We start from the raw sequence: 23,666 nt of genomic DNA, 5'->3' as shown, positions 1-23,666 counted from the left end.
CTGCAACCTTGGGAAGGCTTAGAAATAAGGACAGGTAAGTCAAACCAACAGGGCTAAGTTTAGGAACAAGTTTGTGAAGGTCATGATAATGGGCAAAGGTTTCTAAAAAGATGCTTGAGGCTGGGCACAGTGGCTCATGCCTGTAATCCTAGCACTTTGGAAAGCCAAAGCAGGAGGATTGCTTGAGGCCAGGAATTTGAGACCGACCTGGGAACCAAAGTGAGACCACGTCTCTACAAACACCCAGAAAATTAATAAAAAATTAATAAGAAACACTGGCCGGGTCCGGCAGCTCATGCCTGTAATCCCAGCATTTTGGGTGGCCAAAGTAGGCAGATCACTTGAGCCTAGGAGTTCGAGACCAGACTGGCAAACATGGCAAAACCCTGTCTCTACTAAAAATGTAAAAAACTTGCTGTGCCTGGTGGTACTTGCCTATAGTCCCAGCTACTTGGGAGGCTGAGTGAATCACCTGAGCCCAGGAAGTTGAGGCTGCAGTGAGCTATGATTTTGCCACTGTACTCCAGCCTAGACAATAGGAGTGAGACTCTATCTCAAAAAATAAGCTTGAAACATCTAAGGTATACTTTTTTCTTTTTTTTTTTTTTTTTGAGATGGTCTGGCTCAATTACCTAGGCTGGAGTGCAGTGGCACGGTGAACACTGTTCACTATAGCGTCAACCTCCTGGACTCAAGTAATTCTTCTGCCTCAGACTCCCAAGTGGCTGGGACTACAGGCATGCACCACTATGCCTGGCTAATTAAAATTTTTTTTTTTTAGACTTTGTTGTCCAGGCTGGTCTTCAACTCATGAGCTCAAGTGGTCCTCCCGCCTCGGCCTCCCAAAGTTCTGGGATTACAGGTGTCAGCCACCATGTCTGGCTAGGGATATATTTTTAATTAAGAGGGGCAAAAATTGTTTATTGAAAAGTGAAAAAAAAAATCTTAGTTATTACAATGGTTTATGGCCTTCCAAAGATCACCTCTACCTGACAAAACTGTATTCCTTAGTATTTAATTTATCTCATTAGGGAAACGTCGGATCCAATTTAAATGGAAAATTAATTAATTGATTTTTATGCTTAGGGACAATGAAGAAAAAAGATTGAGAAACTAGCATTTTTGTAACTGCTATTATAGACTTCTGACTTTATTTGATACACACACACACACACACACATATATATACATATATATATATATATTTTTTTTTTCTTTTTGAGACAGGGTCTTGTTCTGTCACCCAGGCTGGAGTGCAATGGCATAATCACAGCTCACTGCAGCCTGGAACTCCTGGGTTCAAGTGATCCTCCCACCTCAGCCTCCTGAGTAGCTGAGGCTATAGGCAGGTTCCACTATGCCTTGCTAATTTTTAAGTCTTTTGTACAGATGAGGTCTCACTAAGTTGCCCAGACTGGTCTTACACTCCTGGGCTCAAGCGATCCTCTTGCCTCAGCCTCCCAAAGTGTTTGGATTCCCGGCATGAGTCACCATGCCTGGTCATAATTTTTATTTGAAATGCATACAAATTTGATTTCTTATACTTTAGCATATAAGAAACACCTAAAGGAATTCCATTTACTCAATCTACACCATTTTGTCCTGATAAATAGGCTACCAGTGCTGTGCAAGATTTGGCTGGCTAGATTTGTGAGGCTGCCAGTTCAGTGTTTGAGATAATCAAATATGCTGAATTTGTAAATAAAGTTTACAATGTTTGAAAATCCTTAATTAGGTTTGTAAATGAGGTTAAGGAAATCAGTTCTTTTAAAATTATAAATTAATTTAATATTTTAAGGTTGTTTTTTCACAGAACTTAACACACAATATTTATATTTGTGTTTAGAAATTAACACACAATATTTGCTATATTTAAAGACGTGAAGAATGGGTTTTTTGGCCAGGCGCGGTGGTTCACGCCTGTAATTCCAGCACTTTGGGAGGCCAGGGCAGGCGGATCACTTGAGGTCAGGAGTTCGAGACCAGCCTGGCCAACATGGTGAAACCCTGTCTCTCCTAAAAATACCAAAAAACCCAGGTGTGGTGACGTGCGCCTGTAGTCCAGCTACTCAGGAGGCTGAGGCAAGAGAATCTTTTGAACCCGGGAGGTGGAGGTTGCAGCGAGCCAAAACAGTGCCACTGCACTCCAGGTTAGGCAACAGAGCCAGACTCCATCTCAACAAAAAAAAGAACGGGTTTTGTAATTTATAGTTACGAAGTTAAATATTAATTCAAATACAAGCATTCCATCCTAACCACAAAAGTCACCCCAGTTATTAAAAAACTATTGTCATAAAGAAGCCTCCAGTTTCTCTGTACCCTTGCTTCCTGTTTTAATTTTCTTAAAGCACTTATCACTCCCTGTTATTTTCCTGTGAACATATTTCTTTGATCACTCTCTGACTGCCTCTGTCTATAAGAGGGGATCTTGGTTATTTTTACGTAGTATTTTGAGACAAGGTCTCACTCTATCACCCAGGCTGGAGCACAATGGCACCATCTCAGCTCACTGCAATCTCTTACCTCCCAGGCTCAAGAGATCCTCCCACCTCAGCCTCCTGAGTAGCTGGGACTACAGGTATGCACCACCATGCTTTCCTAATTTTTGTATTTTTTGTAGAAACGGGCTTTTGCCATGTTGTCCAGGCTGGTCTTATATTCATGGGCTCAAGGTGATCTGCCTGCCTCAGCCTCCCAAAGTTCTAGGATGACAAGCATGAGCCACTGTGCCCAGTTGGGGATCTGTTTGTCTTGTCTGTCACTGTATCCCCAGCACCTAGCCAACGTTTCCATTTTATTAGGTGTTTAACAGATTTTTCAATAAACAAGTCAACTGGGTCTGTCCAACTCCAAAACCCATCAGGCTCTCTGCTTCATCTCATAGGGCCTCCCAAACTTACAAGTATTGAACTCTTTTTGTTTGTTTTTTGGGGTGGAGTCTTGCTCTGTCACCCAGGCTAGAGTGCAGTGGTCTGATCTCGGCTCACTGCAACCTCTGCCTCCCAGGTTCATGCAATTCTCCCGTCTCAGCCTCCCGAGTAGCTGGGATTACAGGTGTGCACCACCATGCCTGGCTAATTTTTGTAATTTTTTTTTTTTTTTTTTAGTGGAGACGGGGTTCCTCCATGTTGGCCAGGCTGGTCTCGAACTCCTGACCTCAAGTGATCCGCCCACCTCAGCCTCCCAAAGTGTTGGGGTTACAGGCGTGAACCACTGCGCCCGACCTATTTGTTTTTTATAAATAGAGGGTCTTGCCATGTTGCACAGGGTGGTCTTGAACTCCTGGGCTCCAGTGATCCTCCATCTCAGTCTCCCAAACGGCTGAGATTACAGGCGTGAGCCACTGCACCTAGCCTGAGCTTCTTTACTATTATAGCATAACAAATATTTAAACAAGAAGGAAAATGATGAGTTTGAGATGAACTTACTGCATTAGTGTTTCCTCCAACTTGCATGCATCGCAACTGAAACCATGACCAGTTAGAATCCAACTCTGTAGATCTAAATGGAAAGAATATTACTAAACGTTAATATTTTTTATCCCCAGGATCAAAATCAGTGAGCTTTTGAGAACAAGGTTTCCTTTTTAGGATCCTAAAGAATTCTAAGTTTGTGTCAACAAGGACCCACACTTTTGGGATGCCAGGACTCCAGAGTGGATGATGGCTGGTGCGAGCAACCCCTGGCTCCTCTCGTCCTTGCTGGAATGCAGGGCACGGGGACATGACAAGTGTCAGCAGGCTGCTGGAACAACACCAACCCTTTGCCTCCTATCCTTGATTGGGTATGATTTAAAATTTGTTAATGCGTCTCTACTCGAAACAGATGCACTGTTTGGATGTTTTCATGTCGGTGATCTACTTGTCCAGTTTGATCCCTACCAGAAGCTTGGAGGATGCTCATTCTCTCATCACAAGGTAGAAGAGACCTACCCAACATCACGACCGGCAGGGAGAGGAGAAAACACAAGATTTCATGCTCCTGAAGTGAAAGCTACAAGCACTTCCTGCCCCTGCCACACCTTATGCCTGAATTCTCTCCACTGTAAGATCAAATCTGAAACAAGGCATTGAGTATAGCTTCAATAATGCACATTCACCAAGGGGTCGACTGTAAAGCAACAATGTTAGAATCTTTATACTGAATCCACAGAAATGAGCAAAAAGCAGAGGCTGTTATTCAGTAATAGCTTGCCTTACACTAACTGTAAAGGAATGTGGATATTTTAGAATGGGTATACGTACAATACCTTTTACAAAACGGGCAAGGAAAAAAGAAAAGAAGCTTTAGGTGCACCAAAACTTTCCTTTGTGCTGCCCTTATATTTACTAATTTCTTTCTTTCTTTTTGAGACAGGGTCTCACTCCGTCACCCAGGAATGTAGTAGTGTGATCACAGCTCACTGCAGCCTCAACCAGGATTGCTCAAGAAATCCTCCTGTCTCAGCCTCCCAAGTAGATGGTAGCCACCATCCCTGGCTTTTTTTTTTTTTTGAGACGGAGTTTTGCTCTTGTTGCTCAGGCTGGAGTACAATGGTGCGATCTTGGCTCACTGCAACCTCCACCTCCTGGGTTCAAGCGATTCTCTTGCCTCAGCCTCCCAAGTAGCTGGGATAACAGGCATGTGTCACCACGCCTGGTTAATTTGTGTATTTTTAGCAGAGACAGGGTTTTTCCATGTTGGTCAGGTTGGTCTTGAACTCCCGACCTTAGGTGATCCAGTTGCCTTGGCCTCCCAAAGTACTGTGATTACAGGCATGAGCCACCGTGTCCGGCCTTTTTTGTTTGTTTGTTCTTTGTTGTTTTTTAATAGAGATAGGGTCTTGTGTTGCCCAAGCTTGTCTAGAACTTCTGAGCTCAAGCAATCCTCCCACCTCAGCCTCTCAGTGTTGGGATTACAGGTGTGAGCCACCATGCCCAGTGAACCATACCTTTTATTTTTTTTGACACAGAGTCTCTGTCGCCCAGGCTAGAGTGCAGTGATGCGATTTCAGCTCATTGTAACCTCTGCCTTCTGGATTCAAGCAATTCTTGTGCCCCAGCCTCCAGAGGTAGCTGGGAATAGAGGCGTGCGGAACCACACCTGGCTAATTTTCATAATTTTAGTAGAGACGGGGTTTCGCCATGTTGGCCAGGCTAGTCTCGAACTGCTAGCCTCAAGCAATCCCCTCATTTCAGCCTCCCAAAGTGCATACCACTATTAATCTAGAGTTTTACTTATAGACAAGCTCAGTAACTACTTCCCAGCAGCCCTTTGTTTATAATTTGTTTGATTAACTCTATAAGGTCATGAACCTGGGAGACAGAGGTTGCAGTAAGCCAAGATCACACCACTGCACTCCAGCCTGGGTGACAGAGCGTCTCTACTAAAGACCCTTTCTACACTAACATCATAAAAAGATTCTCCCCAGTGTCCACCGAGCAGGAGCCCAGATTCTGCCCTGGTCATCATCAACGTGTTCTAGGGCTCACCATGTGCCAGGCTTTATGGGACTCTCTTGCTCACTCCTGCCAACACCCTATATGGCAGGTCCTAGTATTCTTACCCTCACTTTCAAGAGAAGGAAAGTAAGACATTCAGAGGTAAGGAACACACACCCAAGGCCAGGAAAGGACAGCTCAGATTTGCCCTCCCCCACCGCCCTGCCCCACCGCATCCCAGCTCCTGTATCCTCAGCCTGGGTCCTCACCTCTTCCTGACGTTGTCTCCTGCTCTGCCCAGGCTGAGTCAGCCTCCCTGCATGCCTCACCCCTCCAGGGCCTCAGGAGTGAAGTATTAGTTCCCAGCCCAGCAGCTAAAGAGCTCCACACTATGACACAGATCCTCTCCTTTAACCCTTACTTCTCTTTATTTTCCTATGCATACAAAAACTTACTACGAGGCATTTCGCTTTTTCCTACTTCTATATCTGAAGGTCCGAGCACTGACCTCAATATTCCCTCCCTTGTCTCCATTATCTTTTTTTGTTGTTGTAGAGATGAGGTCTCACTATGTTGCCCAGGCTGGTCTTAAACTCCTGGGCTCAAACTATCTTCCTACCTCGGCCTCCCAAGTGCTGGGATTACAGGCGCAAGCCACCATGCCCAGCCTTGTCTCCATTATCAAAACCTCACCAAACCTTCTAAGTTCATCGCAAACGTTACCTCTTTTAAACTTGCCCTAATTTTCCAACCAGAAGTGGGCACAGGACTTAGTTTCCAACTCTGATGCATAACTTTGCAGTCCATCTTCTTATTTACGTTGTATTTAAGCCTGTCCCTAACCCCATGCCAACGAGATAGATGCAGGGATCCCACTCACCTTTAATAAGCTCATGAAATACATAACGGCAAATTTGAGAAGAAACCGAGCTAGAGGGGAAGAGCAGCCTGAAACATGGAGATCCCAGCAATGGAGGTGAAAAGGGGCAGAGGTCAGTTCAATCAGGTCCACTGTGGGAGCAGTCAGCAACCAATGCAGCTTGCCCTCTCCATATATTCTTAATCTGCCTTCCCCCTTTTGCTTGGCAAAAGCCGTAACTTATAAATTATTTTTCCTCTGTAAATTTATTGACTTGAAATTCTAGTTAAAGAAAAAAAACTTCACTTAAACATGCACACCACCCATGCTACACAGGAAGCAGTGTGTGTATGTGTGTGTGTATGTGTGTCTGGCAGTGGGAGGGGAAGAAGAGGGGGAAAGTATTCTAGAGGAGACACTTCATATTTTGGGACTGCTTGGATTTTTTCCCAGTTAGCTAGTGGTGTTTTTTTATTTTTTATTTATTTTATTTTATTGAGTCAGGGTCTTTGTTCTGTCACCTAGACTGAAGTGAAGTAGTAAGATCATAGCTCACTACAGCCTCAAACCCCCAGGCTCGGCCAGGTGCTGTGGCTCATGCCTGTAATCCCAGCACTTTGGGAGGCTGAGGCGGGTGGATCACATGACGTCAGGAGTCCATGACCAGCCTGGCCAACATGGTGAAACCCCGTCTCTACTAAGAATACAAAAATTAGCTGAGTGTGGTGGCGCACACCTGTAATCCCAGCTACTCAGGAGGCTGAGGCAGGAGAATCACTTGAACCCAGGAGGTGGAGACTGCAACGAGCTGAGATCGTACCATTGCACTCCAGCCTGGGCGACAGAATGAGGCTGTCTACAAGAAAAAGATAAAAAACAAAATAAACAAGCAAATAAAAAAAACAAAAAAAAATCCTAATCTCAAGTGATCCTTCCACCTTGGCCTCCCAAAGTGCTGGGATTACACGTGGGAGCCACTGTGTCCGGCCCCCTAATTTTTTTAGGAATAAAAAATTTAAAGAATAGCTCTTTTCTGCCTTAAAAATAACAAAAACCATACTCATTACCTTCTCATCCTTGACTTTCTCTTGCCCAAATCCTAGACTCCTGCCCTAAGATTGTATCATGAATTTTAATTGTTGTTTTTGAATCATTTACAAGCATTGTGATTCATACAGTTCTATTTATCTAACTTTTTTTTTTTTTTTTTTTTTGGGACGGAGTCTCACTCTGTCACCCAGGCTGGAGTGCAGTGGCCGGATCTCAGCTCACTGCAAGCTCCTCCTCTCGGGTTCACGCCATTCTCCTGCCTCAGCCTCCCGAGTAGCTGGGACTACAGGCACCCGCCACTTCGCCCGGCTAGTTTTTTGTATTTTTTAGTAGAGACGGGGTTTCACCGTATTAGCCAGGATGGTCTCGATCTCCTGACCTCGTGATCCGCCCGTCTCGGCCTCCCAAAGTGCTGGGATTACAGGCTTGAGCCACCGCGCCCGGCCTTATCTGACTTTTAAAAGGTCAGTGATTAAACCTGCAATGGCCCAAACAGATCCTGCTGTACCACCCTCAGGCTCTAGCTCAGTCCTTGCCTCAGGGAGGAACACATCATAAAACCACCCAATTTCCTGGAATGGCTTAAACCAGAAGTATTCTTTTTTTTTTTTTTTTTTTTTTGGAGACGGAGTCTTGCTCTGTCCCCCAGGCTGGAGTGCAGTGGCCGGATCTCAGCTCACTGCAAGCTCCGCCTCCCGGGTTTACACCATTCTCCCGCCTCAGCCTCCCGAGTAGCTGGGACTACAGGCGCCCGCCACCTCCCCCGGCTAGTTTTTTGTATTTTTTAGTAGAGACGGGGTTTCACCGTGTTAGCCAGGGTGGTCTCGATCTCCTGACCCTGTGATCCGCCCGTCTCGGCCTCTCAAAGTGCTGGGATTACAGGCTTGAGCCACCGCGCCTGGCCTCAGAAGTATTCTTAAGTGATGAGGAAGAAGGAGAGCCAGATTATAATGGGCGAGACTTAGCAGAAAGAAGGAGGGAAAGAACCCAGTAAAGACAGAAGGAAGAGAAGCGACTAGGTATTGGAGTCTAGTCTTCACCTGCTCTGGGCAGGGAAGGTTACCATAAGTTAACTGGTAATGATCAATCTGGAAAACAAAGTACACTAAAAACAAGCTTCAGCCGGGGTAATCCCAGAACTTTGGGAGGCTGAGGTGGGCGGATCACCTGAGGTCAGGAGTTCAAGACCAACTTGGCCAACATGGAGAAACTCTTGTCTCTACTGAAAATACAAAAATTAGCCGGACGTGGTGGCACATGCCTGTAATCCCAGCTACTCAGGAGGCTGAGGCAGGAGAATCACTTGAGTCCGGAAAGCAGAGGTTGCAGTGAGCTGAGATCGGGCCACTGCACTCCAGCCTGGGCGACAGAGTGAGACTCCGTCTCAAACAAACAAACAAACAAACAAAGAATTAAAATAGATTTTATCTTATAGGAACATATGCTCCTTCTTAATAATCACGTTGTATCAATATTTCAATATTCCTTAAGTCATAATATAAGATTGCTTGCCACAATTCCAAATGGGCAGCCTAACTGGTTCCTTCCCTAGAAAAGATGCAGTAGGGAAATCTCTGGATTGTCTGGGGAAGGCAGCAATGACTAAGCCATGGCTGTTTGAGGGTGCCCTGCAGAAGCTGTCCCGGCAAGGGCCTGTGGCAGCTGACATGCAGGCCTTGCTTGGCTTCCAAGCCCTGGGGATCTTTCCATTATTTCTTTTATTATTTCAATTTATTTCACTTCACAAATAGTCCTGCCTCCCACTGGCCTGTGGGGTTATCCCATCAGACTGTCTGTCCAAAGGTGGTGTCTTCTGACGCTTTGCATAGGCCCCATATGGGCTATTGCTGTAAAGTATCAGAAGTAGAAGATGGTTTACTCACCACAGGGGCCAATGCAACCCAAGTCTTCAGATAAAACGAGAAAAAAGACCTTCATGTTATATACATTTGAAACTGCCACTAAAAATCATTCACTCAGGCTTTGTGATATTAGTGTCCTTGGAAGCCAGAGCTGTAAGATTACGCTGGAAGTGAAGCCCTGATGCAAGGAGAGTGTCTCATCATTGACATAAACTCTCCACTTTGGTGGACATAGGACAGACCCACAGTACCTGATTCCCCTTCTCCCATGGGTCGGTACTTCGTACTGCTGAATTATTAGAAGATAAATTGTCATAAATTGGTTTTCCATTGCTTGTAACACAATTCCTGAAACTGGGTAATTTATAAAGAAAAGAAGTTGATTTCTTACAGTTAAGGAGGCTGAGAAGTCCAAGGTCAAGGGGCTACATCTGGTGAGAACCTTCTTTTTTTTGAGACGGAGTCTCGCTCTGTCACCCAGGCTGGAGTGCAGTGGCGCGATCTCGGCTCACTGCAAGCTCCGCCTCCCGGGTTTGCGTCATTCTCCCGCCTCAGCCTCCCAAGTAGCTGGGACTACAGGCGCCCGCCACCACGCCCGGCTAATTTTTTGTATTTTTAGTAGAGACGGGGTTTCACCATGTTAGCCAGGATGGTCTGGATCTCCTGACCTCGTGATCCACCCGCCTCAGCCTCCCAAAGTGCTGGGATTACAGGCATGAGCCACCGCGCCCGGCCCGGTGAGAACCTTCTTGCTGGCTGGACTCTGCAGAGTCCAGAGGCAGCACAGGCCATCAACTAGTGAGAACGCTGAGCATGCTAGCTCAGGTCTCTCTTCCTCTTCCTATAAAGCCGCTCACATGATAGCCCATTAATCCAGGAATGGATTAATCCATCCATGAGGGCTCAATCACTTCTTAAAGGCCTCACTTTGGCCGGGCACGGTGGCTCACGCCTGTAAACCCAGCACTTTGGGAGGCCGAGACGGGCGGATCACGAGGTCAGGAGATCGAGACCATCCTGGCAAACATGGTGAAACCCCGTCTCTACTAAAAATACACAAAAACTAGCCGGGCATGGTGGCGGGTGCCTGCAGTCCCAGCTACTCAGGAGGCTGAGCCAGGAGAATGGCGTGAACCCAGGAGGCGGAACTGGCAGTGAGCGGAGATCGCACCACTGCACTCCAGCCTGGGCGACAGAGCAAGACTCCGTCTCAAAAAAAAAAAAAAAAAAAAAAAAAGGCCTCACCTTTTAATATCGTATGGCAACACTGAAAATCAAATTTCTTTCTTTTCTTTTTTTTTTAAGAGACAGGGTCTCACTCTGTCGCCCAGGCTGGAATGCGGCAGCATGATCATAGTTCACGGCAGCCTTGACTCCTGGGCTTAAGTGATCCTCCCACTTCAGCCTCCCGAGTAATCAGGACTACAGTTATACATCATCACACCACAACATTTTTTATTTTTTTTGTAGAGGCTGAGTTCGCCTGAGCCCAGTGAGCTATGATGGCACTACTGCAGCAAAGGTGACAGGTGACAAGGCAAGACCCTGTCTCAAAAAAAGAAAAGAAAAAAGGGGAAAAAAAACACCCATATAACAATGTAATCACTTTCACCCCAATGAGAGAAGATTCACTTACCGAATAAAACTCAAGTGAACACCAAGTGACCGGTGGGACCCGGAGCAATCAATGCAAAGGAACACTCCATAGGTTATGCTCGCCCAGCTGGGATTTTTGGCACCACAATCAAAACACACCTGAAAAAAAAAAAGCTAAATTCAGTTACTAATTTATGTTAGCCAAATAAATTATCCTATAAGATACAGTAAATGACTTAGCTTGAAAACTGCTTAACCTTTATAATATAAACTTTGGGATTGTAATATTAGAAAGTATCTCATCTAGGTTTTTTTAAAAGGCCTCATATTTCATGTTCTTTTATTATATATAATTATATTAATTATAAATTAGTAGTTAATTACTATATTATGTATTTTTTTATTTTGAGACAGAGTCTCGCTCTGTCACCCAGGCTGGAGTGCAGTGGTGCGATCTCGGCTCACCATAACCTCTGCTTTCTGGGTTCAATTGATTCTCCTGCCTCAGCCTCCGGAGTAGCTGGAACTACAGGCTCGCACCACTATACCCGACTAATTTAGTATTTTCAGTAGAGATGGGGTTTTACCATGTTGGCCAGGCTGGTCTCCAACTTCTGACCTCAGGTGATCTGACAGCCTCGGCCTCCCATAGTGCTGGGATTACAGGCATGAGCCACTGTGCCCAATTTAAGATTTATATAGTATATTACAGATTATTATATATATTTTTATTTATTTATTTATTTATTTATTTTTTTGAGATGGAGTCTCGCTCTGTCGCCCAGGCTGGAGTGCAGCAGCACGATTTCGACTCACTGCAACCTCTGCCTCCCAGGTTCATGCCATTCTCCTGCCTCAGCCTCCTGAGTAGCTAAGACTACAGGCGCCCGCCATCACAACCGGCTAATTTTTTGTATATTTAGTAGATACGGAGTTTCACCGTGTTAGCCAGGATAGTCTCAATCTACTGACCTCATGATCTGCCCACCTCGGCCTCCCAAAGTGCTGGGATTACAGGCGTGAGCCACCCCGCCTGGCCTATCATGTATATATTTTAAAAACGCACACTATACATAGTGAAGAGAATTTAGGTTTGTGTACCATCTCAAACATGCCTTATCCTTGAGGCTTCAGCAGGGATCCTACCAGTCATGTAAAGGAATGCTAGTGAGGGAACAGCCCTGCCTGGGAACACTCTAGCTCTACCATCCTTCCTGGCACTGGCTATACCAGATGGTAGGCTGTTGCACATATTTCTTCTCTCCCCAGCCTGAGGAAGAAGTTGTGGCAGCCAGACTCCAAGATGGCCCCAATGAAACCCACCTCCTGGTATTCACGTCCTGTATAATCTCCATCCTCACTTTACCAAGGTGATCTGTGTGTCTGTGTGTGTGTATGGCAGAAATGACCATGTCATTTTTGAGACTGGGTTACAAATGACACTATGGCTTTTTCTTCTCTCCCCCACTCTCTTTTTCTCTCCCCCTGCTCCCTCCCCACCTTGGATCAGGAGCTCTAGGGGAAGCCAGGTGCCATGTCTTGAGGACACTCAGCTAGCTCTGTGGAGAGGGTGAAGTGCTGAGGAACTGAGGCCCTCGGTCCAACTGCCAGCGAGGAGAGGAGGCCTGCAACCACCATGTAAGCTCCCAGATGACCTCAGCCCTGGCCAACAGCTTGACTGCAGCCTCATGAAAGACCCTGGGTCAGAAGCAGCCAGCTAAGTCACCCAAATTCCTGACCCTCAGAACTATCTGTTGTTTTATATACTAAGCTGGGGGCGATCTGATACGCAGCAATAGATAACTAATAGAAAGAGAGATTCCTTTATGAAATGCTGTGCCCTTCTCTACCTCCACCACCTCACTCTGTCCAGGTCACTTTGGTAACCCTTAGATGCATGTTCATAACCGAGGACTATGTCCCCTGCCCACTGAGGGCCCTGAGAGCTCTTACAGGGGTAAAATCTTTCCCTTTCGCCAATCTTTATGGTTTTTGTTTTTTTTTTTTTTTTAAAGAGACAAGGTCTGGCTCTCACTTAGGCGGGAATGCAGTGGCATGGTCCTAGTTTGCTGCTTTATGGCTTTTCCTGGCTCTGTCACCTAGGCTGGAGTGCAGTGGCATGGTCCTACTTTGCTGCTTTATGGCTTTTCTTGGCTCTGTCACCTAGACTGGAGTGCAGGGGCACGGTCCTAGCTCACTGCAGTCTCGAACTCTTGAGCTTGAGCCATCCTCCCACCTCAGCCTCCTAAGCAGTTAGGACAAGTGTACGCCACCACGCCCAGCTAATTTTTTTTTTCTTTTGTAGAGACAGGGGTCTTGCTGTATTGCCTAAGCTGGTCTTGAACTCCTAGGCTCAAGCAATTTGGGCCCTCTCGGCCTCCCAAAATGCTAGGATTACAGGTGTGAGCCACCACATCCGGCCCGTCATGTCACCTTGTTTTCCTGTCTACTAGCACAGAACCTGCACATGGTAAATGCACAATAAGTGTTTGCTGAATAGCTGTGTACTTTTAAATCTCACACACAGTCTGAAAAACAGGCTTACCCATGGTATGGTAAGCATTCAGTAAATATTTGTTAATCAAAAGAAAAACTTTAAAAACTTATTGCCAGCTCAAAAATTATTACTCGCCCCTTCAACACTGACACTGAAGCCCAACATTCTTCACCAACAGGAGCATAAAAGTACTTTAAAATACACAGTGCTAACTAGCAGAGTCACACATGGGAAGTGTGCTGGGCCCATAAAATACACAGTGCTTGCTGTGGAAAGTAGTATTTATAACTCATTAAACTCAGAATAGGAAAAAAAAATCCTCCAATAGAATTGTTTTTAATCTTTCCGCAGGAAAAAAAAAGAAATGTACTACATAATTAGATATATAGGCTGGGTGCAGTGGCTGACACCTGTAATCCTAGCACTTTGGAGGCCAAGGCAGGTAGATTGCTTGAGTTCAGGAGTTTGAGACCAGCCTGGGCAACGTGGCGAAACCCTACCTCTACCAAAAAAACAAAAAAAAATTAGCCAGCGTGGTGGAACACGCCTGTAGTCCCAGCTACTCAGGAGTTTGAGGTGAGAGGATCGCTTGAGCCTGGGAGGCAGAGGATGCAATGAGCTGAGATCACTCCACTGCACTCCAGCCTCAGCAACAGTGAGACCTTGCTATAAAAAATTTAAAAAATTAAAAAATGTAAAAAAAGATAATTTATAGGCAGAACCACTTATGTGAAGGCTGTCCAACCTATCATTATCAAGCAAGATCTGGCTTCTGGTCTTTTGAGGGCAATACAAGAGAAGAAACACGAGTGGGTTTTCTTTTTTTTTGAGACAGAGCCTCGCTCTGTCGCCCAGGCTGGAGTGCAGTGGCCGGATCTCAGCTCACTGCAAGCTCCGCCTCCCGGGTTTACACCATTCTCCTGCCTCAGCCTCCCAAGTAGCTGGGACTACAGGCGCCCGCCACTTCGTCCGGCTAGTTTTTTGTATTTTTTAGTAGAGACGGGGTTTCACCGGGTTAGCCAGGATGGTCTCGATCTCCTGACCTTGTGATCCGCCCGTCTCGGCCTCCCAAAATGCTGTGATTACAGGCTTGAGCCACCGCGCCCGGCCTACGAGTGGGTTTTCTAAAGCCCCTCACCACGATATGCTCACACTGATGGCACACTGAATAATGGGGGTGGAGTGACAACTGACACAAAAAGAGGCCAGGGGATTCACTTCGGTGTTTACTGACTACCTGCTGTATGTCAGACATGTGGCAGTTGATGAGGTATGAAAAAGTAGCAGCGCAAATACTAGCGGAACCCCTACTGGTGCCAGTCTTTAAAGAGCTCACTGAGAAGTGGGGAAGACACGCAAATTCAAATGCCCTGTGGTGATGGCCATTAGGGGAACCCTCTTCTATGGGGCATCAAACAACACGACAGACTCTGCCAAAAGATGCTGTTCTTCCCCATCAGGCTGTTTGTAATTTCTCACCTAGTCACTCAACTACCAGTTGCTGTGCACTTACTGTCAAGTGTACCTGGCACATACCAAGTGGACATACCAGCATGGTTCAGGAAGTCTGCCCACATGGAGCCCACAGTCTAGCAGTCCAGTGGGCAAGACAACTGGTTACAAGATTGTTTCCTAGTAAGCAAGGACAGGATGCAAAGGGTTTTTGGTAGAGGTGATGGCAGAGATTTTGGGTACACAGCCCAGAGCGGGCCAAGTTTGAGAATCACTTCTAAGGTGGTCACCAGACTGGCTACAAGAAGAGAGCAGTGAGGTTCCTAATGAGGGAGGCAGCTTTGGCATCCTCCTGACCCATCACCTAAGCTAAAGGATTGCTAAAATGTAGCCCCATGAGGAGGGGCCACGTCTACCTTATTCACTTGAACTTGGCACCATGCCTGGCACAACACAGGTGCTCACTAAATGCAAATGCACATGGTGGAGCAGTTTGTAGGGGTAGAGGAGCTAACAAGTGGAGACTGGGACATGTGGAGGTCAGAAGTGGTGAGAAATACAGGTCTGGCTCCCATAAATGCTGCCTTGATCCTCCTGCTATACCAGGAGGCTATGCTTTGGAAGCAGGGACTGTGCTTTGATTTGATATGCAATCCCAAACCAAAGTCAAGATGTGGCTTTTGAAGCAGAACATCAGTTCTTATGGTGATGAATAAGAAATAGCTTTTGACTGACAATTTGTTTTGCCTAATGATGAGAATAATTAGTATACAAATAGTAACAGCTAACACTGAGTGTTTAAGTCAGGCACTATTGTTGGCACTTTAGCCAGTTTCATCTTCCTAACAACGCTTTCGTTAGTAGGGTTACTAGTAGAAGGTACTATTGTCATCCCCATCGGGGCCAGCTTCCTGGTCATGTGTGTGATCTATGCAGTCGCAGAGGGCCCCACACTTAGAAGAAAAGAGCGTGTAATTGGCTTAATGCTCTGCTGTCTCATCTTGAAATTCTTTTTTTTTTTTTTCTTTTTTGAGACAGGGTCTCACGCTGTTACCCATGCTAGAGTATATGGTATGATCTCGACTCACTTCAACCTCTGCCTCCTGAGCTCAGGCAATCCTCCCACCTCAGCCTCCTGAGCAGCTGGGACCACAGGCTTGCGCCACCATGCATGGCTAATTTTATTTTTTTTGGTAGAGATGGGATTTCACCATGTTGCTCAGGCTGGTGTCAAACTTCTGAGCTCAAGCTATTCATCCACCTTGGCCTCCCAAAGTGCTCGGAATACAGGTGCCACCGCACCCAGCCTCATCTTGAAATTATTATTATTTTTTTTAGATAGGGTCTTGCTCTGTCGCCCAGGCTTGAGTGCAGTAGCATGATCTTGGTTCACTGCAACCTCCGCCTCCTGGGTTCAAGCAACTCTCCTGTTTCAGCCTCCCGATTAGTTGGGATTACAGGCACATGTCACCACGCCCAGCTAATTTTTTGTATTTTTAGTAGAGACAGGGTTTCACCATGTTGCCCAGGCTGGTCTCGAACTCCTGAGCTCAAATGATCCACCCACCTCAGCCTCCCAAAGTGCTAGGATTATAGGAGTGAGCGACTGTATTGGTGGAAACTTTTTTTTTTTTTTTGAGACGGAGTCTTGCTCTGTTGCCCAGGCTAGAGTACAGTGGCCAAATCTCAGCTCACTGCAAGCTCTGCCTCCCAGGTTTACACCATTCTCCTGCCTCAGCCTCCCGAGTAGCTGGGACTACAGGCGCCCGCCACCTCGCCTGGCTAGTTTTTTTGTATTTTTTAGTAGAGACGGGGTTTCACCGTGTTAGCCAGGATGGTCTCGATCTCCTGACCTCGTGATCCACCCGTCTTGGCCTCCCAAAGTGCTGGGATTACAGGCTTGAGCCACCGCGCCCGGCCCGAAACTCTTAATACTGTTCAAACAAGGGCCCTGCATTTTCATTTTGTACATTTTACAAATTATGTAGCTAGTCTTCATCTCCATTTTATTTATTTTTTATTTTTATTTTATTTTATTTTATTTTATTTGTGTGTGTGTGTGAGATGGAGTTGCTCTCTGTCGCCCAGGCTGGAGTGCAGTGGTGTGATCTGGCTCACTGCAACTTCTGCCTCCTGGGTTCAAGCGATTCTCCTGCCTCAGCCTCCCAAATAGCTGGGATTACAGGCACTTGCCATCATGCCCAGCTAATTTTTGTATTTTTGTAGAGAAGGGGTTTCATCATGTTGGCCAGGTTGGTCTTGAACTCCTGACCTCTGGTGATCCACCCACCTCAGCCTCCCAAGGTGTTGGGATTACAGGCGTGAGCCACCGCGCCTGGCCTATTTGTTTTTTAAATCAAAGAACATTTTCTTAATTCTGATTCTTTTTATCATGTGCTTTCTTACACAAAGAACTTTCACATAAATTATCTTACAATAAGAGTTTCTTTCTGATTCAGTTTAAAAATGACAATAGCATTCGTTGTGCCCAAGTTAGAATTATACCAAAATTACCATATGTCAGCATGTACAATCATCCCACTGGTGGCCGGAAAATTGGCTTAAGGGAGTGTCTGTCACTCAGATGAGCCATCACCCCTGGTGGGCACATGGTGGAGATGAGGGAAGGCCGGACTAGAAGAAAACTGGGTCTTTCGGATCGTCTCTACTTCTTTTTCACTTCTTCACCATTCTCCCCACTGAGCTTGAACACAGGAATCTGCTGGCAATCCTTGGGCTCTAGGAAGACCTCATCAAGGTGCCACCTCTGAAAGGTGCACTTCTGGATGAGCTGATGTGGAGACGGCTCTCTGACTTGGATCCAGAGCTAGAATCTTCAACTTGGCATCAGCAATGTCCACGAAGTTGTGCTTGTTGGTGAGTTTGAGATAGTGAATGTTGAGAAGAGGGCCCAGAGCACCCTGTGCCTTGGGATGGCTATGCACCTGCTCCAATGCCAACTGGTAACACGAAGCCCTGGAAAAGTCTTTTGTATGAGGTAATACACAAGGGCCAAGCCCCCAGTACCGAACACATTGCCGAAAAGGACCATTTTTTCCTTGAGGCACTGGCATCCTGCTTCCTGGATACTTCTGCTACCTCACAGCACAACTCCCTTGAAAATCATCAAAGGCAAGTTGTTCTATAAGCGACAGAAGCACCATGCTGCAGAGAGCATGAGGAGTCCTTCCGGGCGTGGGATGGCGGCAGTAAATCTTGATCTCCATTTTAGAGAAAACTAAGGAATTACTTAATTAAGTATGACAGATAAGAAGTGGCCACTTCTTAGTAATTCCTTAGTGGAAATGTCCACAGTGGGGACTGGATCCCACACAGTCTGTTCCCCGAGCCACTCTTCCCACTCCACCACACTGTGCTTCAGAGCAGAAAACACACCACCTGCTGTCCTGCATCTGCCCTTCATCCATCCACTAGACTGTAAGCTCCCAGAGGACAGGAACATACCATCAGTGTACATACCTTTAATGCTATACACAGTGCCCAGCATACCATAGGGGCTTGAGGAATACTTGTTGAATGAATAACCCAATCTATATAAAAGTAAGGAATGGTATAGCAACAAAGAAGGATTTCACAAACTAGAAAATTGACCCTTGGCCAGGTACAGTGGCTCACGCCTGTAATCACAACACTTTGGAGGCTGAGATAGGTGGATCACTTGAGGTCAGGACTTTGAGGCCAGCCTGGCCAATATGGTGAAACTCCATTTCTACTAAAAATACAAAAATTAGCCATGCTTGATGGCACACGCCTGTGGTCCCAGCTACTCAGGAGGCTGATGCAAGAGAATCTCTTGAACCTGGGAGGAGGAGGTTGCAGTGTGCCAAGATGGCACCATGGCACTCCAGACTGGACAACAAAGCTAGACTGTCTCAAAAAAAAAAAAGAAAAAAGAAAAAGAAAATTGACCCTCATGACCTTTCATCCAGAGTAAGTCATCACACATGAGAGGAAGAAATTGGATACCACATTCTAAAAGTAAGCCAACTTGTTTTTCTTTGATTACCTCTCTCGGCTCATGTATCTTAGAGTTCTCTTTTATAACCCCAATTTTAAAACGCTATTGTTGTCTTTTAGGTAAGGGTTTCAAACCAGTGATCAAATACAAGGTCTCAACCAAGAAATATAGCACATTACTGGAAAACATTACCAGAAAACATTTCTGATCACTGCTTTTATTAATCTTATTACAGAATATAAACTTTTTCATAGGTGTGTTCTTCATAATAAAAACAGTTGCCATTTATTGAAGACTATTATATGCAGTTCCTACCCTTAAGTGTTTTCCTTGGATTATTCCATTTAATCTTCACAATCACCCTCTGATTTAGGTCCAGTTCATGCCCCATTTTCAGATGAGGAAAAAAGGGACAAAGTGGTCAAGTAACCTGTCCAAGGGTGACATACCTAGAAAGTAGCAGTTTGGACCATACAAGCCTGTCTCTCAAAAGCCTCTTGATATAAAGACATTGACTTCTTATTTAAAATTATCTTTGAATTAAATCAAAGAGAATACATGTTGATGTTTCTGAGATAAAGGTGACAAAAAATATATCGTTTACACATTGCTAACCGCAGATCCTAATCTTGTCTAGTTATACAGGACCCACTCTTCATAAACACATCAATATAAATTTAAAAACCAAGGCTGGGCACGGTGGCTCACGCCTGTAATCCCAGCACTTTAGGAGGCCAAGGCGGGTGGATCACTTGAGGCCAGGAGTTTGAGACCAGACTGGCCGACATGGTGAAACCTCGTCTCTACTAAAAATACAAAAAGTAGCTGGGTGTAGTGGTGGATGCCTGTAATTCTGGTGACTCAGGAGGCTGCGGCTGAACTGCTTGAACCCAGGAGGCAGAGGTTGCAGTGAGCTGAGATCGCACCACTGCACTCCAGCCTAAGCGACAGAGCAAGGCTCTGTCTCAAAAAAATTAAAATTAAAACATTAAAAAAATAAAGAAAGAAAGAAAATTAAGGCCAGTATGGTGGCTCATGCCTATAATCCTAGCACTCTGGGAGGCCAAGGCAGGGGGAGGCAGGAGGACTGCTTGAGCCCAGGAATTTGAGACCAGCCTGGGCAACATACCAAGACCCTGTCTCTACAAAAATAAATAAATTAATTAATAATAAAAATTAGCTGGGCATGGTGGTGCAGCCCTGGGGTCTCAGCCTCATCAGGAGGCTGGGAAGAAAGGATGGCTTGGGCTGGGTAGGTCAAGGCTGCAGTGAACTAGGATCAAGACACTTCACTTCACTTCAGCCTGGGTGACGGGGTGAGACCCTGTCTGTAAAAAAATAAATAAATAAAAATGTGAAAATCAAGAAAACAATGAAGAAATGGACACTGGAGAATTCCTGGAGCCTTTCTCTTAACTTTCCCACATCCATCAGACATCACCCCCAATAAACTGTTTCCTTCCTCACCTAGGCTGGAAAAAATATGGGCTCCCCTGTACCATCAAGACTTAAAACCAACAGAAACACTTATAACACTTTCTATGCCAGCATGTTGAGGTTCAGGACCATGCTCAGTAACAGCTGTTCCCTTCGGAAGTGACAGTGGGGACCAGACAAAACTCGTGTCACCGGAGGGGCGGGGAGAGTCCACGCTGACGCAACAGCCCTTTGCACTCTCCAGGTCCCTCTCCGACCCGACTTGTCACCTTAGCCCCCTGCGTCACCCCAACACCTCCAGCCAGCTGCGCAAAGCTGTAAAAGTTCCAGGGAGAGAGCAGTCTCTGGAGACAAAAAAAAAAAAAAGAAAACCCCCATCTCCAAAGAGAGCCCAGGGGAGGGAGGAGGCTGTGGTGAACCTCCCTGGCCAAAGCGACAAAAGCTGGAAGCCAGAGCGGAGACTACTCGGCAGCTTTATCAGAAGAGAAACTGAGGCAGGCACCGCAAGGCCCGAAGAGTCTAGCCGGCTCCAACAGGCGGGGTCGAGCTCCAGGGTGGCGCCGGGGAAGCCGCGATTTCCCCGCATCCGGCGCCAGCAGCCGGGGTTTCTGAGCCGGGAGCCCCCTCCTCGCAGCGCCCCCAGGAAGACCCCGCCCCCGCTCAGAGCCCCCGGTGCTCGCCCCCCCCGCCAAGAGCTCGCTGGGGGGTGTGCCCGCGCCGCCGCCCCGGGAACGCTCCCTGGCCCGCGTGAGGACCCCCGCACTCCGGTCTCCCGCTCGGGCCTCCCAGCTGCCCGGGCCCGCCCGCCCCGTCCCGGCCAGGCTGCCGCGGCCCCACAGTGCGACGTGTCACAGGCCGCGCCGGCCCCGCCTCCCACGCCACGGCCACTGGCGCCCGCAGGGGCCGCCCGCCGGTTCCCGCAAGGATGGCAGGCAGGCCCGCACTCGCTCACGGCCGCTACCTTGTTAGTGGGCACCGAGCGGAGGCGCTTGAAGATGGTCAAGATGTCCTGTTTGCTGGGGTCCCCCATCGTCAGCTGAGAGCCGGGCACTGCTGGCCCAGCCAACCGGTAAGGACCAACGAAGAGCGGTTGCCGCCTCAGCAAGAGCGACGAGGCCGCGGGGGCGGCGCTGCGCGTGACGGTCAGGCTCCGCCCCAAGCCCCGCCCACGACTGGGCCCGCTCACCGCCGGGGCGCAGGCGCCGCTCGCTTTCCCTCCCCGCCCTCGCTTCAGCCGGACCCCGGACGCTGCACGCGCGTGCGCAGGAGGCTCACGCGCCATTCGCGGCGCGGATCCACGCCCCTAGCGCTGGGCGAAGCCGGTTCCGGGTGTGGCTGGCTGCCACGCGCACTGCCATAGGATCCGCCAACCTTTAGTCTGGCCGATCGCCATTTCGCCTAACCGGCTGCTTCCATGGAAATATCAGAGGCAGGGGAAGGGGCCCACGCACCATCTTTTGGCACGAGACGGATGGAGGGCTTGCGCGCCTTGACGCCGGACGTTAGCTGGTCGCCTTCCTTTTTTTTTTTTTTTTTTGAGACGGAGCCTCGCTCTGTCCCCCAGGCTGGAGTGCAGTGGCGCGATTGCGGCTCCCTGCAACCTCCGCCTCCCGGGTTGAAGCAATTCTCCTGCCTCAGCCTCCCCAGTAGCTAGGATTACAGGCGCCCACCACCACGCCCGGCTAATTTTTGTATTTTTAGTAGAGACGGGGGTTTCGCCATGTTGCCCAGGCTGGTCTCTAACTCCTGACTTCAGGTGATTCACCCACCTCGGCCTTCCAAAGTGCTGGGATTACAGACGTGAGCCACCGCGCCTGACTCTCTTTGTTCTTGCCCTCAGCTCACTCCAGGCCCTGGGTGGAAAGCTTTCTTTGCCTGGAAACTGGCTTTCTGAAACCAAGGGTTTTTGTGTCACGTTCATGGAGAGGTAGCGGTGCGGGTTGAGGCAGAAGTGCTCAGTCAGAACTAATGAGTCCAGATGAGAAGCTTGACTTTTAACCCCAGCCCTCGGGGCTGCACCCTACTCACGGAAACAATTCCGGCCAGAAGAGTTTACACTCAACAGAAGGTGCCTCTGTCACCACAATGGGTGTGGAGCCACTGGGAAGAGGTTGGGTGATAGTGAGGAAGGATAGCAGGTTTTGGCATCAAAGACAGTACTTTGGCCTCGATCCCAGTTCAGCCAGCTGCTTCCTAGCTCTGTGGCCTTGGTCAAGACACTTACCTTCCCTAAAGCATGGTTTATTTGTAGGCTCAGTGGCTCATGCCTATGATCCCAGCACTTTGGGAGGCTGAGGTGGGAGGATCACTTTAGCTCAGGCGTTCAAGACCAGATTGGGCAATATGGTGAAACCCCGTCTCTACAAAAAAATGCAAAAATTAGCTGGGCATGCTGGCATGGGCCTGTAGTCCTAGCTACTGGGGAGGCTGAGGTGGGAGGATCGCTTTAGCCCAGAAGATCGAGGCTGCAGTGAGCCAAGATCACGCCACTGCACTCCAGCATGGGCGACAGAGCAAGACCCTGTCTCAAAAAAATAAAATAAAATAAAGCATGGTTTATTCATCTGTACGAAGAAATTAAAGAATCAGTGCTGAGTAGCACAGGCAAGCAGCTTCCTAGGGCTGTCCTGAAGAGCCTTTGGTGGAGCCTTTCTACTGTTAGAAGTCAGGAAATGTACACTCCACCCTTCTGCTTAGATACCCTCAGGGGCAGTTGGGAGCTTGCAAACAATGTAACTTATAAACCAAAAGCTGCAACTTTTCCAAGAAAGGGAAGTCGATTACCTTCCAGAAAAGGACATTACTTTTGCAGGCAGCTCTGACGGTTTGAAAGTTCTTCCTGTATTGAGTCGAAGTATAATACCTGTGCTTTGTGTCCACCAGGTCCTAGTTTGGCCTTATACAGAATACCTGGCATGTTTATGAGCAGCAGTCCTATCCTTCCTGATGGGAATGGGAATGACGGTCCCATTTACTACTTGGAGCTGAAATCTTACTAAGTTCTATTAACAGAGTAGGGCAGTCTAGCCCGTTCTCCGCCATAGAGATCCCTGAGGAGAGGAGAAAAAAAAAGCAGTAAATTATAGACAGTATCTGCATGAATAGGGGAGGAAGGGGTAGGAGGTACCATTTATACACGATGGTTGCTTAAGTGTTCTTCATAGAATTTAGCATCTAATACTATACTATATAATATTCTATCTCTCTGTATCTCGCTCTCAATTGAATACATACTTCTGGCCAGGTGTAGTGCCTCACACTTGTAATCCCAGCACTTTGGGAAGTCGAGGTGGGTGGATTATGAGGTCCGGAGTTCGAGACCAGCCTGACCAACATGGTGAAACCCCGTCTCTACTAAAAATACAAAAATTAGCCAGGCGTGGTGGTGGGCACCTGTAATCCCAAGTACTCAGGAGGCTGAAGCAAGAGAATCACTTGAACCTGAGAGGCAGAGGTTGCAGTGGGCTGAGAACACACCACTGCACTCCAGCCTAGGCGACAGAGCAAGACTCTG

The 23,666-nt window shown here is 47.3% G+C and overlaps 1 protein-coding gene and 1 pseudogene across 4 annotated transcripts in view; both read right to left on the bottom strand.

The window, feature by feature from the left end:
• Window positions 1-21,388, bottom strand: part of ARFGAP3 (ADP ribosylation factor GTPase activating protein 3) — a 63,491-nt gene extending 42,103 nt beyond the window's left edge. For 2 of the 4 annotated variants that reach the window (XM_025399032.1, XM_025399033.1), the window contains exons 1-3: window positions 21,114-21,383; window positions 10,828-10,946; window positions 3,429-3,501 (exon numbers count right to left, since the gene is read on the bottom strand). In XM_025399032.1, the coding sequence (XP_025254817.1) occupies window positions 3,429-3,501; window positions 10,828-10,946; window positions 21,114-21,182 (261 nt within the window). In that variant the 5' untranslated portion in view covers window positions 21,183-21,383. Of the gene's footprint in view, window positions 1-3,428; window positions 3,502-10,827; window positions 10,947-21,113 lie in introns of all 4 variants that reach the window. The other 2 variants (XM_025399031.1, XM_025399034.1) reach the window with 2 other exon arrangements.
• On the bottom strand, window positions 17,402-17,900 carry LOC112632674 (annotated as a pseudogene).
• Window positions 21,389-23,666: the final 2,278 nt, after the last annotated feature.

Source organism: Theropithecus gelada, chromosome 10 (assembly GCF_003255815.1).
Source record: "Theropithecus gelada isolate Dixy chromosome 10, Tgel_1.0, whole genome shotgun sequence".
Taxonomy (NCBI): domain Eukaryota; kingdom Metazoa; phylum Chordata; class Mammalia; order Primates; family Cercopithecidae; genus Theropithecus; species Theropithecus gelada.
Note: the sequence above shows the minus strand (reverse complement) of the source record. Positions and strands in the feature narration are given on the sequence as shown.